Source organism: Manacus candei, unplaced genomic scaffold (assembly GCF_025592945.1).
Source record: "Manacus candei isolate 608988 ecotype Guabito, Panama unplaced genomic scaffold, ASM2559294v1 h1tg000067l, whole genome shotgun sequence".
Classification (NCBI taxonomy): Eukaryota; Metazoa; Chordata; class Aves; order Passeriformes; family Pipridae; genus Manacus; species Manacus candei.
The window spans coordinates 4,028,825-4,046,601 of record NW_026138115.1 but is presented as its reverse complement, the minus strand read 5'-3'; the positions used below and the strand labels follow the sequence as shown (position 1 = coordinate 4,046,601).

Sequence of the window (17,777 nt, the reverse complement as noted above, 5' to 3'; positions counted from 1 at the left end):
TGCCATCTACCATTTTTGCATTTTTATAAATAAGAGTTCTTGGCCCATAACAATTTCTTTAGGAAAATCAATCACAAGAATTATGTCTCCTGTAAAAAACAGCATATCCATGCAGAACTCTGTTTTGAATACTGTATTGCTGAATGCATGCAAACTCATAAACAGAGAAACATAAAAAAATTAAGGTTTAATAGTACATCCATCCTAGCACACTATTTAACAATCTAGAAAGAAAAAAATACCATCTGAATCCATTCCAGTAAATGTAAATGCTAAGTACAGTAAACTACTCCATATGGACTCAATCCATAGGGAACAATTTACAGAAGTGGGATCCACTCTAATTAAGACTGTATTTTTGTCAGCCTCAACAAGTCATGTTTCTGCTACTACTCTATCTTCTCAGTTTCTGATTGTGACCTTTCCCTCCTTTTTTCCTTCTTTTTAAAATATTTTAAATATATTCTCCTAAAAATTACACATATATCTTGAAAACCACATGATGATGTTCAATCACCTTAATGTTTTTGTACGGATACACTAATTTCAAAGTTATCTAAAATACAACTCAAGTCGCATTTTTTTAAAGACACTGTCCCTACTATGAATTCATGAACATCAGCTACCTGCAAACATGGTACCAACAGAAGAGTCTCTTGATTATCTTCCAAAAAGTTATTCTCCTTTTGCACAGAGGAAAGAGAAGTCTAAGTTGCATTTATAACCTGTCTTCCAAGAACTCTTCAATTTTTATACATTTTAAGCTAGGTCATAGATCAGTATCAAAATATGCTACCTTGATAAACATAACCATTGCTGTCAAATATTTCAAATTAGCCATTCAAACAGGGATGTACACGTGCATTTACATATAAGTGCTATACTTTTAGAGATGCCCAAGTGTATGCAGTCACTGTGAGAAAGTATTTGCAATGTCCCTAAACCAAGATTTTAGTACAGCTCTTGATGAAAAGACAGAGTGGCAAAGCTTACCCAGTGGAGAGATCCCATACAGAGTTTTGCAGCAAGGAGTGGAATAGTTGCATCATCTGGTTTCAAACGTATACATTCCTTCAAGACTTTAACAGCTCGAGCAGACTGTTAAAAACATTTTCCATTGAAATTACTGAAAGCATAAATAGGAATCTTCTATCTGTGAAACATAATTTACTTTATTTTTCCCACATGAAGGAGACATTACTACCCATTTTGTTGAGAATCTGTCACAACTCCTCATGCCAGTGCAACACAAGACTTTAGGTGTTGCTGTTGTTATTTAACCCCCATGAACTATCATTAAGCATCCCCGGAGAAACATTTGCCGAGAATGTAATTCCAACGGTACACGATTCAGGAAACACTTGAGATGCATTTAAAACTTTGCTAGGCCTGTAACCTCACAGCCTTTGAGCCAGGCAAACAAAAGAGAAGGAACAAGACAGAGCCCTGACAACAAGCAGGGTTTTGGTGTTCTTTGGGAGTTACGACAGCAATTAGGAATAGCTCGGATATAAGACAGACTGGCACTGTTCCTCCTTTTTTTTTTAATTTATTTGCCTCTATCCAATTACAACTTAGAAGATAACTCAAAGTATATAGAGAACAGGAGGAAGAACCAAGCCTCTCAGAACCAATGTCCTGCTAAAATATTTTCTAAGGAAAATACATTCCTTTCCCCTATACTGAAAATAAGCAAATTATCCCCACTGAGAATGATCTTTTAGAAAATTAGTTGTTTACATTACATAATTAATGTGATTTATTTTCTTTAACATGACAGGGAAAAGCAAAAATAACTGAAAATAGAGGATTGCATCTGATAACATAAGTTCCTAGGTTATATAAAATTTTAAAAATATCCATCAGTTGCTCAGAATACACAGTCTCAAAGACAGCAACATTAAAAGACAGACGGAAATTTTCAAAGGACAAAAAAAAAGCAAGAGCATCAAGAGTTAGCATTAATTTGTACCGTGGTATAAAATTCATTCATCAAATGATGAATTTTATTCATATATATTTAAACAAGTTTCAATGTATAATAGGATCTCATATAATCCACTGCTTCCATTCAATCAGCTGATCTTAAGATTGTTAGCAAGACAGTTGTTATCACCACTTTTCAGTCTTACTTAGTTAGAAACTATTGAAATAACATTCTTTGTACAGCACTAGGCATAAATTCGGGAGTACAGTGTACTTAGGTGATTTAAGGATTAAAATTATTTTCAAAAACACTACAGATGAAAATTATGGAAGTGTCAAATGTTGTTATCAAACATCATCAATACAAGAATTGCATAAAAAAATTTAGACTTACTTTTCCCGCTGCCATCAAGGACAATGCAAATTGATACCAGAGATGGAACTCCTCAAACGCAAACTTCATGGCTCTTTCTAAACACTAATCATGGGGGGAAAATTGTTATTTAAGGGCACATTCTTCAATTATTAATAAGATATAGTATAAAGATTTTCTTACACACTCGTATCTAACGTACATGTAATTAAAAATTTAAATCATCCAAATACATGAAAACAGCTGCCACATTCTATATGTAAAAAAAAAAAAACTAACAGAAAACTGTTTTCCTGTTTATTATGTTTGTTTAAATACTCCTGCTGGTACTGTATTATGCAGTCTGAAACAAGGAATGATAAATAATAGCTTACTAAAGATACCATCTGTAAAAGGCAGGAGATAAGTCTTAAGTGAAAAGGAAAAAGAGTACATAGCCTCTTCCTAAACTGTGAATACTTAACAAGCAATGGCACCATGAGTACTTATAAGTAACATTTAAAAGGAGGGGTGGTGTTTAAAGGTTCATCTTGCAGTATTATTTCTGTTTTTAAAAAGTTTAACTTCACACTCCATATTCTGCTGAGATTTTAAACTAAATAACTGAATGCCAAAAGGAAATTCATTATTACTATACTGAGACTAAATACATTAAATTAGCATTATATGCTAATTTTGGATGGTTTATATCTGCTGTTGTCAATAAGAATTATTTCATTTTGCTATGTCCATTTTTACTAATCAGGCCAGTTCCAGAGAGTAGAAAGATAAAACACTTTTCTGGATTAAACTGATTTAGGAATTAATTTTCTAGACTGCAGAGTCCAATTTCTGCTCTGAGAGCTACAATGTACATATAAAACCATGAATTATTCTTCACATTCAAACTCAGCCTTACCATTACAGAAAGCATAACCAGGTATGCAGTGTGTTACCACACTATAACAGAATCCGACACAAAGCAAAAAGATCACATAAAGAAACAAATACATACGTTACCTGTGATATCTTCTCCTGTTATTTTAGACATTCCCTTTCACAAACTTGGCAAAAGAAAAAAGTTGCTAAACCCCTCTCTCTCACCCTCCAATAGCTGTGGTACTAAATCAAGTGTCTCTAAATCCAGAACTAATTCAGGCTTTTCTTTTCAAATACACTTTTAAATACAACTCTACCTGTTTTGATACCAGTGTTCTACACATGACTTAAGTAATTTCAGTACTGCTTCCAGAATTCTGACCTACAGCAGCCATATAATCCCAGAGATTCACACAAATGCCACAAAACAGTGGCATATGGAAACTTAATACTTAAAAAGTTTTTAGACTGCATAATCATACTTTTTCCTCCCATTGTTACATGTATGTCTGTGCACTAATTACACAGAAGTATTTGTTCACAATTAGAAAAATAAAAATTTTGTTTTCTTGGCCTTGCCTAATTTAAAACTAATTACCAAGTCTAACTAGAAGACAACGAGGTTGAAGAAATTGATAGTTTAGGGGTTTATAATTTTGTACTTATAAGGACACAGGACACAACTCTAGATTAGTCTAGAAGGCTTGATTTTCATGTACTAATAATCTAGCTACCATTCTTTTTGCTTGACTTCAAGTTCTATTTACCTGGCTTTGTTCAATAAGAAATGTGACAAGTTACAGGATTTTTCTTTTCTTTGTAAGATGACAGAATTGGCAGTTATGTGGGGGGAGGTAAGGGATACATGTACATGTTTGTGACCTACACAACAACATGAACACCTCATAAACTGGATTATTCTGAACAAAGTAACAACAAGTAATTTCAAAGAGCTAAAGGCTCTATCAAGAAATCCACATCAAGCAATAGTACCTAGGCAGACTGTAAGATAACGTTGAGGATAATAGCAACTGACTTAACTAATTGAAAATATATTCAGCACAATCCCTCTTCTGGGGAAAACACAACTGTTGATATTGCCTTGTAAATAACCACAAATCACTCCATGAACAGATAATGTTGAACTCATTACAGAATTTTGTTGCTTAGCACTATGGTCTCCTGAAAAGAATATGCTTGAAGTTAGAGAGTGGAAAGATGAAAGGACAAAAATCTAAGAAAATTTCTGGTCTGGAAAGTATCTCTTCTGATAGGGTATTTATAAGCTCAATATGCTGTATCCTTCAAAGCTTAAAAACCAACTTGATGACAATCAGAGAACTTTGGTTTAGGAAAGAATTACGACCGTATAAAGTTCTTTCATCTAGCTGAAGCCACCCTAAGAAAATGAAAGCCCACTGTATGTAAACTCGACAAAAAAATGAGACCTTTTCAATTAAGAACATAACTCAGCATTAGAACAGTTTAACAAGGATAGGACAGATTTTTTATCATTTAATGTTTTTATATAACAGCTGCCTACTTCCATAAGTAATCAGCTATAGCTAAACCAGAAGATGACAATAAGATATTGGAACTGGTGGGTGAATTCCATTTCTACAGTTAGAGTAACCTCCTGCTTTCTAATTTGAAGCTACAACAGCTCCTCTAGAACAACCATAATCAGCTCACAGAGAATGAAACACTAAAAGTTAAATGCCTTATTACATAAATGAACAGAATGTTCTACATTTCTGAATTTGTGTTTATTGCAATACTTTAGATTATAAAGGTTACAGACTATGGGCTGCAGGATTTGAGGGCAGATATCCTCTACTCACTAAAATGTAAGAGCTTCTTGAAGTCTGTGTTTTCTGCTGTGCTTTGGATGACAAGAAAACAACAAATGAGATGTTCTAACCATTTCCTGGTAAGACCCTGCTGCAGCTTTATATCTAGAATATCTGTATGCTGAAATAAGTATTGTCTATTATACCAGATCTTCATAAGATGATTTTTTTCATGTTCAGAAAAGATACTTAATGGACATTAACAAATATGTTTTAATTATACTGAACTGAAAGTATTTTTCCAACATAATGGAATTATTTTTTCTTCTTTAAAGAGAACATGTTAAAAGAACCTACATACAATTTTGATTGAATATTACTACAAAGATGCTAGACAAAGATTTAAAAAAAACAAGAAAAGACCTTAAAAGAAGCCTTAGCTAGACTTCTGGTGTCAAAGACTAAGCCATGGCTAAAAACCCTCAACTAAGCAGCTGGTCAAACATGGAGTCTTTTATTTTCCATGTACTTGTGGATCTGCTTTTGTCTGTAACCAAGATCACCACCAGCACAAGCAACTCCTAAAAGGCACTGAAATCAAAGATCTAAGTCCACTATTCAGAACATTCAACTGTGCTCAAAACACAGAAGGAAAAGGAACAGGCAGTACTCATATGTTAGCTACAGGGGCTAAACCAATCACACAAGCAGTGAGGGAAGCAAGTTCTGTGCTTTTCTCCATGTGAGGGGACTATGAGACTTTCTTCCTACCCTTCAGGATATTGTCCTGGACTTCAAGACACATGGCTAAGAACAGAGATACCACTAGCTCTCCTGATGAAGCCAAAAACCTCTCTCTTAACAAAGGTACAAAGAACTGTCAGTAAGAAGCGGCATCTATTGTGACATAAATACTACCCAAAATGTTCCCAAAGGAGACAGTGGAGGAATCCCAGGAACCTGTGATGTTCCCATAAATACAATGGTTGTTTTACATTCTAAAATTAAACACAAAAAATCCATAGCAAAAAAACCCTACATAAAGCCATCTTGACACCAGACAAAATAAAAGAATCAGAATTGAAACCCAGGGTTGCACTACCCTTGCCCAGTTGCTAAGTTACTATATAAAATGGAATGTTTGTTAGTTGCTTGAAGAAAATAGAAATCAGAGTTATCAAGTTTGGGTTTTATTACAATATTTTTTGATGTCTATCCTTTCAGAAGTTCTAGACTGAAATATATGAAGCGTCAACTCTTGCAGCTTTGGTGCTACCACCTAAAATCACCGGAAGGTGATAGTGTCTGTTGTGGCAAGTAAATGGAAATATTCCTAATTAGATTAGTTTGTAGGGTTGCAGTCCTGTATGAGATTTAGTACTCCTTTGTCTTGTGAAACAAACTTCCATCGTACTAATTAAAACTGACTTGTATTGCAACTTGCAGCTATGAAGTGCTTTCAAGAATAAGAACACTCAAATTGAGAGCTTAACATCACAGGAGACACAGATTAATGGCTGACTATCAACATAGATCAGAAAAGAACTGGAGCACTTTCTTTTCATTTTTATCTCAATAGAAGTCCTCTATTATGGTAGAGAGAAACCATGTCCCAGCAAATTAATCCCTGGGTATGCCTTCCTAGCACATACGCTGAAGTATTCTTTCTGTATACCAATAATTGACTGTGGTCAGCAACAGTACCCTGCTGCTGGGTGAGCACTGTTTGAGCAGCAGAAAGATCTGTTCTGTCCAAAAAGCTGTAGTTATTTCTCAGGTATAAAACTGTTAACAGTACTTGACCATTCCCTGAAGAAGTAAGCTGCCACAGTCTAACAAAACACATGCGAGTTACATAATCAAACATAAGACATCTGAGAGTGAGAACACATTTCCCACATACCTGAAAAAGAATACATTTCCTTTTGATTAACTTCAAAACCATTTTATAAACTATGAGGACTATGGATCACCCCAAATACTAAGAGCTGTAAAAGAAAGGTTTTTTCTGAAATAAAACATCACAAATCTTTTTTCTAGGTAATTATATCTATCATTTTTATATCCAAAACAGCTTTTATTTTTTGCTGTTCATTCTTGCTGTCTCCATTTAATGTGTACCCTTTTAAGCAGATCCATGCATCCCCACCGAAAAATCATGTGAATTTCTACAGCATTAAACATTTACCACATCTCCACACAACTTCTGTGCTTGACCACCTCAAGTCACTTGTGTAAATTTAGACAGTAAGCATTCTGGGGTTGAAACTACCTCCTGTATTAACAGAGTAGTTAGAATTACAGTGTCCGCATTCGTTTATCCCTTCATTACTACCACAATTAACATGATTAACAGAAAACAGCAATGACAACACAGTTGAATATTACTGACAAACCTCTGAGAGCATTTCATACTGGCCTCTTCTTCCCAAGGCTATAGTAAGTAAATCGTAGACGACAGATGCACTTTGCAAACTGATGATACGATCGTTTTTGTGTTCAGGTATTCTGCTTAGTACAGCATCACGGTTGGCCTTAAACATACCACAAATAAGGAAACAAAGTCAGCCAATCTAATTGAAGTTATATTTTCACTCAGGTAACTACCACTCTATTCAAACTGACAGCCACCAGTTGATATAAGTGATACAGAGAGACAGTATCTGCTACTCATTTATAGATAGAAAGAATCACCAATTTTATACATTAGTGGAAAGACTGATGTTTTTACCTGAATCTATTTTTAATTACTTCATTCTAATTACATAAATTAAGTAATGTATTTAAATTATTGAAGAGTTCTCAGAAACAAAATAAGGTGGGGGGTTTAAAATAATGTATATTCATCTTCTAAAATTTATTTTTATTCTTGTCTGCTAGTAAAACATATTAGAAGAATCTTCAAATCCTGTACTCCAGCTTTTGCAAAATAAGGCAATAAATTTCTTTTCTCTTCACAACATTATGACACTAGCCTCTCACTTGTGGAAGATAACCTGTCCAGGATAACCCACAATCACCTTCAGGGCTTACTACTGAGAATGAAAACTGACCCTGCTTCTGAAAACAGGTTTGGAATCAGGCCATGTTTGCAGTAAGGCTTTGTACTTTCAATCCTGTTTTGTGAAAGGCACAGTGTAAATCTGATTCCTTAATTAAACTGTGCCTTTTGTGAAGGAAGACAGTTGAGATAGAAATGGATTAAACAAATTGACCATGTTCACAGAGAAATCTTGTTAAAGAGCAAAGAGTAAAAGTCAGGTCTCCCAATAGCTAGTACCTATACTGAAATATCCAGTACTTCTCCCACTATACCATCAAGCCTCTGAAAATACCTTATCTTGTTATTTTACCTTTTTCTAGTTTTCTTGGTGTTTAATATTCCCATTGGTACAAATGTTAGTATATCTGCTAATTTGAAGTCAGAAGTTAAAGATCCTTCTCTCTCCTCATCGCACCTTTTCTTTATTTTTAATTACACAGGGTATGGCCTCCTTAATACATTTACTTAAATACATTATACATCTTATTTCCCCCTTTTCCAAATGCAAGGAATGACACACAATAAGGGATAATAAATTTTTCTCTGCTTTAACAGGATAACATTTTAAGGTCTGAACATCCTCAATATATCATTAAAATCAGAATAATTAAATACTGAAAAAATTTTTAAAGAGATACATGGAGAGTAAAATGCACAGACATTTCAGGAATTATCAACTGAATAATCAATCCACAGTTTGGTTTGAAAACACACACACACCCCACACACCCCAAACCAGACATTTTGCTTTCTTTTGATCAAGAAGTCTTTTGCTTTTCCTTTCTACGCTGCATAATGTTTAATGAGCTTCAAGAACTTCTTTTTAACTCCACATTTAATCACTATTTGACTCAATTCCTTGCAAGTACAGAACAAGCTATGAACTAGCACTTCTTGTGAAAAAATGGCTGCCAATCCCAAAGCATTACTGTAGGAGACGATGTCTTGTAATTATTAAAGATATCTTATATATTTGAACAATCATTTTCTTCATAATTATAATACAGAATGTACACACAAACTTCAGTCATCAGTATTTCAGAACTGCCACAGTCTCACACAATCAAGGGACAATTAGTTAAACTGCAATGAGTCACTTGGCCACAGTTACCACACACACTTTAAGCCTGTAACACATCTGAGCAGTACAACTTAGTTCAGCGACAGCAGAAGAAAGGATATGCTCAGCCATTCTACCACTGGTTAAGAATTACACATCGTAGTGATCAGTGACACGAAGTCTAGCTGGAGGCCAGTAACTAGTGATGTATCCCAGAGACTTATGCTGGGCCTGATCCTGTTCCTGATCTGGATGTAGCCTCAAGCACGTTTGCAGATAATACAGAACTAGGAGGAGGAACTGATACGCCAAAGGGCTGTGCTGCCATCCAGAGGGACCTCAACAGGCTGGAGGAACCTGATAGGAACCTCATCGAAGGCTTCAACAAAGACTTAGAAGTGCAAAGTCCTGCACCAGGCAAGGAACAACCCCAGGCACCAGAATATGCTGGGGGCTCCCCAGCTCAAAAGCAGCATGACAGGAAAGCATCCGGGGGGTCCTTGGTGGACACCAAGTTGAGTCAGAGCCAGCAATGTGCCCCAGCTGGAAAGAAGGCTATTGATAGCCCAGGTTGTGCTAAGGAGCGTTGTCAGCAGGTCAAGGGAGAGCCTCCCCTCTGTTTAGCACTGGTGAGGCCACACCTGCAGTACTGGGTCTAGCTCTGGACTGCCCAGTACAAGAGACATGGAGCTACTGGAGACAGTCCAACGAATGCCCACTAGGATGAATAAGTGACTGGAGCATCTCTTCTGTGAGGAAAGGCTGAAAGACCTGTGACTCTTCAGCCTGGAGAAGACAATGCTCAGAAGGGGAACCTTATCAATGTGTAGAAATATCTGAAGGAAGGATACAAGGAAGAGGGAGGCAGGCTCTTTCCAGTGGTGCCCAATGACAGGACCAGAGGCAGTGAAACACTGGAGGTTGCCTTTGAACATCAGGAACCAGTTTTTTTTACTGTGAGGGTGAATGAGCACTGGTACAGGCTGCCCAGGGAGGTTGTAGAGTCTCTCTCCTTGGAGATATTCAAAAGATGTCTGGACAGAGATGCAGCCTGCTCCAGGTGGGCTGGCTTGAGCAAGGGGTTCAAATAAAATGACTTCCAGAAGTCCCTTCCAACCTTAATCATTCTGTGATTCTGTTACCACAACTCAGCTGACATGCAATACATACATGCACTGTAACATGAAGGTATCAGTCCTTCAGATCACAGAATCACAGAATGGTTTGGGTTGGAAGGGACCTAAAAGATCATCCTGCCATGGGCAAGGACACTTTCCATCAGACCAGGTTGCTCAGAGCCCCATCCAACCTGGCCTTGAATGGGGCTTTTTCTTCACTAATTCACAATGAAAGGAAGGGATCATACTAGTTTAATAACACAAGAGCATCTCAAAACACCAGCGATTACTCAATCTTCTGTAAGTGTTCTTATTTCTTTCCCAAGTAGTGGTTTCAAAATCATAAATCACATACTACTTCACAACTACTACAGCTAGAAAGTTAGCATGCATGGAAGCTGAAGTAACAGGTCTCAACTCTCAGAAAGGTAAGTTTGTAATGATGAATATTTTTATGCTCAATCTTCTCCTTTCCCCCCTCCAAAACTAATTTGAACAAATGACTTAGCCAAAGTAAGTCAGTCATGTCAAAGATTTTATACTCCCCTGAAACAAACTCTTTTACCTGAGATAATCTGCAATAATTAAAAAAAAATAAATTTGAAAGCTTGCTAAGGGTTGTGCTCTACAGTGACAGCACTTGATATAATCAGGCAGATCTGATTCAAAAAGAAAAGCTGTAAGTAATCTGAAATGAAACTTAACAAGGCAGTACTTTTAATTTGGTTTTTGGCTTCTTAATGATGATATGTAAGGAACTACACATTCGAACATAGTAATAAGCAGTCAGATCTTGCAGAGCCGGGACTGCTTCGACTTTACACTATGACCGTGGTTCACATCAGAATTCTGTACATCTCCACAAGCTGCTCAGGTACATTACAGAGGCACCTCTCAGTGCTAAGTATATACTGCAGTAAAATCAACATATGATATGTGGAAATGTTTGCTCAGTCTATTTTTCTGTACTCTGAGAATCAAAATCTAGACCGAATTTCTAGATTCAGTCATGAATATTGCAAGGCACATCACTAGGAATGAGGAAAGTAGTTAGCACACAGTGTAAATGTGTGCCACTTCAAAACAGTTCAACTAGGACAATGTTCACTAAAATGCTCTGATCTATTTAACTGTAGCAAATCAGAAATTATGCCAAAGCACGTAGGCATTTGAATCCCCTATAGAACTTAAAATACTACATCTCATTGAAGTGCAGTGAGACAGACTGCATGATGCCTGAGACTGTAGAGGTTTCACACCTCCAGTTAAAAAAACAGCAAAAGCTTCAGCTTCAGCCTTCATTTAATTTTATCTGAGAACATAAAAAACTGACATGGTATGAGAATGCCAGTACGTGGCAGCTGATTGATGACAGCAAAATCATACTAGAGGAAAGTATGGAAGATTGATTAAGGTCACAAGCAGGCCATTGAAAGGAATCACTTATGAGGACTTCTTAAAAAAAATCCAGTAGCAAAGACTGAATGTCATTATCACTAAAAATCATTTACAAATTTAAGTGACCTAAGTTTTATGCACAATAGAAAGTACTTTTTGACAACGTTTATTATGCTCATCTAGTAGTCTTTGATTTGCTTTTAACAACAAAAATAACTTAGATTTTGATTCTGTCTGAATAGCAACCAGCTGGTGTAACAGTAGTGCCAAATGAAAGACCTGGCTTGTTCACTTGCCCATGCTTAGAAGGAGGCTAAGTACAGCCACTCCAAAGGAGAAAAACTCCATAACACTTGCAGACCTCATCTTGCTGGCTCAGAGGAACAGAAGCCTGAGTTTCAGAAGTAACTGCCTGCTTTCCTAACAGAAAATGAAAGACAAGGCAAAGTAAGTCATGGCAAAAAAAAAAAAAAAAAAAAGAGTTCTATTTTCATTTAAAAAAATCCCAAGGAAAACACACACAGTCTCTCTATTTTACCTACCATAGATTCACTAATAAGCAGCAACAGTAAGGCTTCCTCTGTATTTTCTTGAGGACAGAAGATGCTGTTCAAAACAAGAATTTAATTATTTAATCAGAACACATTACTTTCAGGAGTAGTTCATACACATATAGTAAAAGCACTGTAAAAACTGGAAAACTTCCAGAAAAGCAAAGAGAAAATAACTTGCATAGAAAAAACAATTGGTTAAAATGCATTTCTTTGCAACGTTCTAAATTTGCATTCCAGAAAAGTTAGCCAAACACAGTAAAAGAATAAAACTACCACAGCTGTCAGAGTGTAACACATTCAAATATCCCAAAATTGAACATAATTTGACAACTGTAAAAAATAAACCCATCCTTTAATTAGCCTCTGGTACCTAATTTATCTGATCTGAATCTACATCACTGATTCAGAGGTTAGCAAGAGAAAACTCTCATAAAAGAACAGGATAACTTTTGTATTTTAGACAATATGTGGAGAAATATTTCTATTGGTCTTTCATCAGATATGTTTGAGATTTTTCTTCCTGATGCGTTCGACAGCTATGAATATTTTTCAATAGAGCCATGACAATCTTCACTCACTTGGCATAACCACTGTTACTTCCAAGAAGTTTAATTATTTGTTTTTAATGAAGTACACTTCCTTATGACTTAATACTGAAGGTTTGCATAGGACTAGTTTGCAAACTTCACTGCTTTCTCTCAACACCGGATGCTTTCTGAACGCTCTTCTAAGCTGGTGGACAGACAACAGTAATCTGCATTGGATACATGTCTGGTAGGAATTCATCCATCCTTTCTCACATATATAGAAAAAAACACACCCAAATCAGTGACTATGTTTCATCTCTTCAGATTTCTTCCTCTAAACTATTTCTGAATTAGCATAAGTACTATTTCCTGTTAATCCAGACCATTAGTTCCACAATTAACTGTTTAAATGTAATTTAATTTGTTGTTGTTAATAAGCAATTCCTATAGTCCCAAGGGTGTTTAAACTACAATACATTATGGAAGGGAAACAAAACTTGTCCAACACTGAACATCCTTTGATTTCTTTATTTTTTTTTTAAGCACTAGAAATATAAGCAGTGATTAAATGCCTAAAAGGAAACAGAAACTAAAAGACACCTGAACTCCAGACAGTTTGAAAGCAACATTGTGAATGTATTGTGGTAATATACAACATCTAAGACACCAGGGCAGTTGTTTTGTTGTTGTATTTTTATTTTTTAATCAATGCAATTGTTTGCCAGATTTTGAAGAATATTCTAAATCTTAGAAGACTTTTTTATTTTTACATAACAAAGACGTTTCAAAACACAGTTACTCATGAATAAGAACCACCTAGGATAAGAAATGAAGAGTGATGAGGTGGCATCAGAGAGCTCCTCATTTAACTATCCAGTCTTCTCTGCAGAATTTAACAACCTGGAAGAAGATTCTACCTGACTGACTGACAATGGCTCCCAGAAAGCAGAATAATGATTGGAAAGAGCTGCTGGAGAAATTACTTTATCAGAAAAAAAGGGAAGTTGCCCCCAAGAGAAGTCCTAAAAAGTGACTTTTCAAAATAAAAGCAAACATTATTTTCACCTACAATTTTAAAACATATTTTTGAAAATAAGTTGTTGTTTGTCTCAAACAGTGAGAAATTACTGAGAAATTTCTTTGACCTATCTAAGTTTAGTTGAGTGAACCTGGACACTTTTTGTGTCTCCTGACAGATGCAGGCATATGAGTAAAGTAATTTCAATGTAACGGGGCAGAACAAAAGAGGAATCAGAAGCATGAAATGCCTATCAACAAAAGGCAAAGCATGAAATTTATCCTCAGTTGAAGAACTGGTTAAACAAAACTGAAGAGGCAGTTAACACAGAGATCTACAAAACCATAAATGCTATATTAGTCAAATCACGTTCACCATCCTCAAAAGAACCCAAGGCAGTTATTTAATGTATCAGGCAACATATTTAGAAAAAAAAGTGCATCGTGGACTCAGAGCCGATGGTCAGAAGAATACCTAGGAAGAAGTTTCCTAGATATCTGTCTTGCTATTCATTGTCTTTAGTACTTACTTTCAATCACTACTGGAGATGAGATAGTTGGCTAGACGTGTTTGATATGATACGGTGTTAGCCAGTCTGATGTGACAAAAGAAAAGGACTTAATTACATGCTCTGTTGAAATTGCAGAACTCCTTGCCTGCATGTCCCACGAACGAGAAAATTAAACTGAACAAAGCCCCACTTTTGCCAGGAGGCATGATGCTACAAAGGATGAGTTGAGAATGGAGATCATAAGTTTGAAAGACTGAGCCTGAGAAACCTGCTGTAAGTATTCTGGATCAAGAAAGGAGAATTGCCTGAAGTCTTTGAAGATAAAGGTCATTCTACTGATAGTAATAAAAGCAACATAATTATGTGGGCTTGTTCCTGTGTTAAGTATCCATTAATGGAAATCTGCAATAAATACAGCTAACCAACTCAAAATAGTGTCATACTGCAGGCAATTCTGTTACGATATAAAGATCCTGCGAACACTAAAAACATCTCTCCATTATTTAAGGTATGACTACTTCTCTAATCAATTTGCCACAGAAGCAAACTCTTTTGCACATAACAAGGTCACTTTATGGAAAAAAACTTTCATATTAACTAACAAGACATATATATTGTAAGAGAGGAACAGAGTGTTCTTTAGGATTTGCTGCATGATACCAAGTCGTTTGAAAAAGAGAATACATGATCCTGCATAAAAGAGATTTCCTCCTGTTTGGGAAATAAATGCATGCTTTCTGTGTGCAGTGATCAAGGTGTATTCATAAAAATAGGTATTTCCTTTTTACCAAAAAGGTTGTCTGTATGTGCAGTTTGTTAAATATGTACTCGCAGGGAAACACAGTAGTTGTTTCAGCAGATTGATTGTTCGACTCCATGCCTGCATCTTTTCCTAAAGCTCAACAGACTGCTTTTAATGACTTCACATCCTAGACGTAGTCAGACAAAATTGAAATTATAAAATACACAATGCCTGGCTTTTAATCCAGCTGGACAACAATATAAATAAAACCAGTAACAATAATAAATTCTTTGAAGAAAAACAGTCAAAAATGTCCTATGGAACAGAGAATAGTGTCCTCAAAAGACATCCCTAGATCACAATGATTTCACAAAATCTCAGAGGAGTTGAGGTTGGAAGGGGTGTCTGGGGATCAGAGTCATTAACTTTTAAGAAAAATTTAAAATTCAAGGAAATGGGTATCTACATTTAATACTAACCCTAATGGTGATAGGTTTTGAAAAAAAAGGTTACATTTTCAAGAAGGAAGAAATACACAAAGCTACTCTAGAATACAACATCAGATATATCACACAAAAATGATCCATAAATTACACATCACTTATCTGAATCATTGAAAGATTAAAACTCAACAAAAAGGTGGCATCACAAAGAAGTGCCAAAACTAATCTAAGAGGATTAAAAGGTAGCTGCCTTGGGAAATAAATTTCCTTTGAAACTGCTAGGTAAATTTCTAGATATGTTTTGTTTTTTCAAAATGCTTCACGGACCAACTTGACTCTTTGAATTTCTAAATCTTTTCTAGAATAGGGGTCTACAAGCATCACACAACTTTTAAATTGTGCAGTCTCTGATTTGCCATCCAATTAATGTTTTCTTTTATAGCCCAGGTATAATAAAAATAATGACTTTACCATATACATCATGATAGAAGAATAAAAAATTTTTACAACTGAGAACAAACAGTCTCATGTATACAGCACAAACTTCTGCTTAGAGAAATATTTTCCTTCCCTAGTTCTCTTCAGGGAATATATATGTATATACATATATACACAGACAGCATGGGAAACATTCCCATTCATATTGCTAAATTCCTTCTACGTATTGAGAAAGATAAACTAAATTAACCAGTGCACTGAGTTACAACTGCAATTATAGAAACAAAAGAGGTATAAACTCAGCCATACTTTTCTCCAGTGTATACACGTGGTCTTCTACTGAGTGCATAATTCTTAGTATTTGAGCCTTTTCGAAGTGGATCATCTAGGGGTGATTGGTGAGGAGGATCTTCCAGTGGATTCCAGTAACTCTGTTCACACATACCTCGTAACAAAATTTCCGCGAGTTGTCTCGCTATCGTCTGTAAAAGCGAAGGATAAATATTTTCTTTAGAAATGCTGAATACAAACTCTTAAAAAATGCTCAGATTTCTTTCTGTTATTTTATAACATCCAAAAAACAGGTATACTGCTATTGAAGAAGTGAAAGTTCCCAGTTCAATTCTCTAAACACAAAGAAAATAATGGCAAAAACAAACAACTTTTCAATTATATCAGTTAAATCCAGATACTTCTGAAGTATCAACAACACCAACTGCTGCTCCTATGAGCAGAGCACATGCAGGTATATTTTCAGACATTTTGTTCTCAATAACCTCTACTGCCTCGCCAGGCCTGGAGCAGTTGTTTGTGGGGGAGAGACCACAGTGGAGCAGATGGTCCACGCTGCAGCCTGCTAAGAGGACCATGGTGGAGCAGAGTGATATTCCTTGAAGGAACTGCAGGCCAATGGAGGGATCCCATGCTGGAGCATGGGAAAAGTGTGAGGACTAAGGAGCAGCAGCGAGGAACTCACCACAACCCTCCACCCCCCATGCACCACTCAAGGAATGGGAGGGCAGGGAGAGGAGGTAGAAGAGTCAGGAGTCAAGGATTGAAGTTGAACCTGGGAAAACGGGGTGGGAAGAAGGCGTTTTAGTTTTTGTCTTAGTTTCTCACCATCCCATTCTCTCTTAATTGACAATGAAATGAAGCTAATGTCCCCCAAGAAGAGTCTGTTTTGCCTGTGACAGTAATTAGTAAGCAAACGGCTCTGCCTCAACCTACAAGCTTATTTCTTCCCTGTCATTAAGGAAGGAGAGTCCAAGGGCAGCTGGGTGGGCATCTGGCAGCCAGAGAAGGTCAACCCAGTACAGACAGTTATAGTTTGTGTGCTGACCGGGGCTGCATTCACTTAGGCCAGGAACTGTAACCTTACAAACTGGTGGATAACAGGTCCTTATCAATATGGTAGGTATCTGTCTATTCATCTCTAACTCATCCACTGTATTTATTATGCTTTACCTGCCTACCAAAATTCAGATGCTGCAATAGGAATAGGGTTTACTGTAACTTACCATTCGCAGGTTTTGTGTAGTTCTTGTTTCAACAGCTCTTAGTAACTCTCTAAATCTACCAACTCCTCTTGTCAAGTTCCTGTATATAAACATAGAATTTGACAGTATTCCAACTTGGATGTAGTAACACCATAATATATTATTTGATAAAATTGTTAAAATACATGCTCTCTTTTTTTTTTCCCCTGCATAGCCTCATCGCCTTTCTGTGAGACAGACAGATAGCTATATTCATCTGGGAACCCCACTACTGATTACTACAACATTCCCTGCCAGTTTATTGAAAAGAGAAACATTTTCATGATCAGTAGATAGTTCAAGGGAAAGCAAGGAAAAAAGTAAGAAGCAACCACCTCAAAAAGAGAAAAAAACAAAACTGAAGTTTGTCTCACTACTACAATAGTTTTTAATTTTCAATGACATTGGATTTCAAAGTATAAACTTTAGGGGAAAAAAATCCA

At 36.2% G+C, this 17,777-nt stretch overlaps 1 protein-coding gene across 4 annotated transcripts in view; it reads right to left on the bottom strand.

The window, feature by feature from the left end:
* Positions 1-17,777, bottom strand: part of TTC7B (tetratricopeptide repeat domain 7B) — a 133,895-nt gene that overhangs the window by 69,906 nt on the left and 46,212 nt on the right. For all 4 annotated transcript variants that reach the window (XM_051806603.1, XM_051806600.1, XM_051806601.1 and 1 more), the window contains 6 exons: positions 17,317-17,395; positions 16,109-16,281; positions 12,109-12,172; positions 7,344-7,481; positions 2,321-2,404; positions 994-1,098 (listed from right to left, as the gene is read on the bottom strand). In XM_051806603.1, the coding sequence (XP_051662563.1) occupies positions 994-1,098; positions 2,321-2,404; positions 7,344-7,481; positions 12,109-12,172; positions 16,109-16,281; positions 17,317-17,395 (643 nt within the window). The remainder of the gene's footprint in view (positions 1-993; positions 1,099-2,320; positions 2,405-7,343; positions 7,482-12,108; positions 12,173-16,108; positions 16,282-17,316; positions 17,396-17,777) is intronic.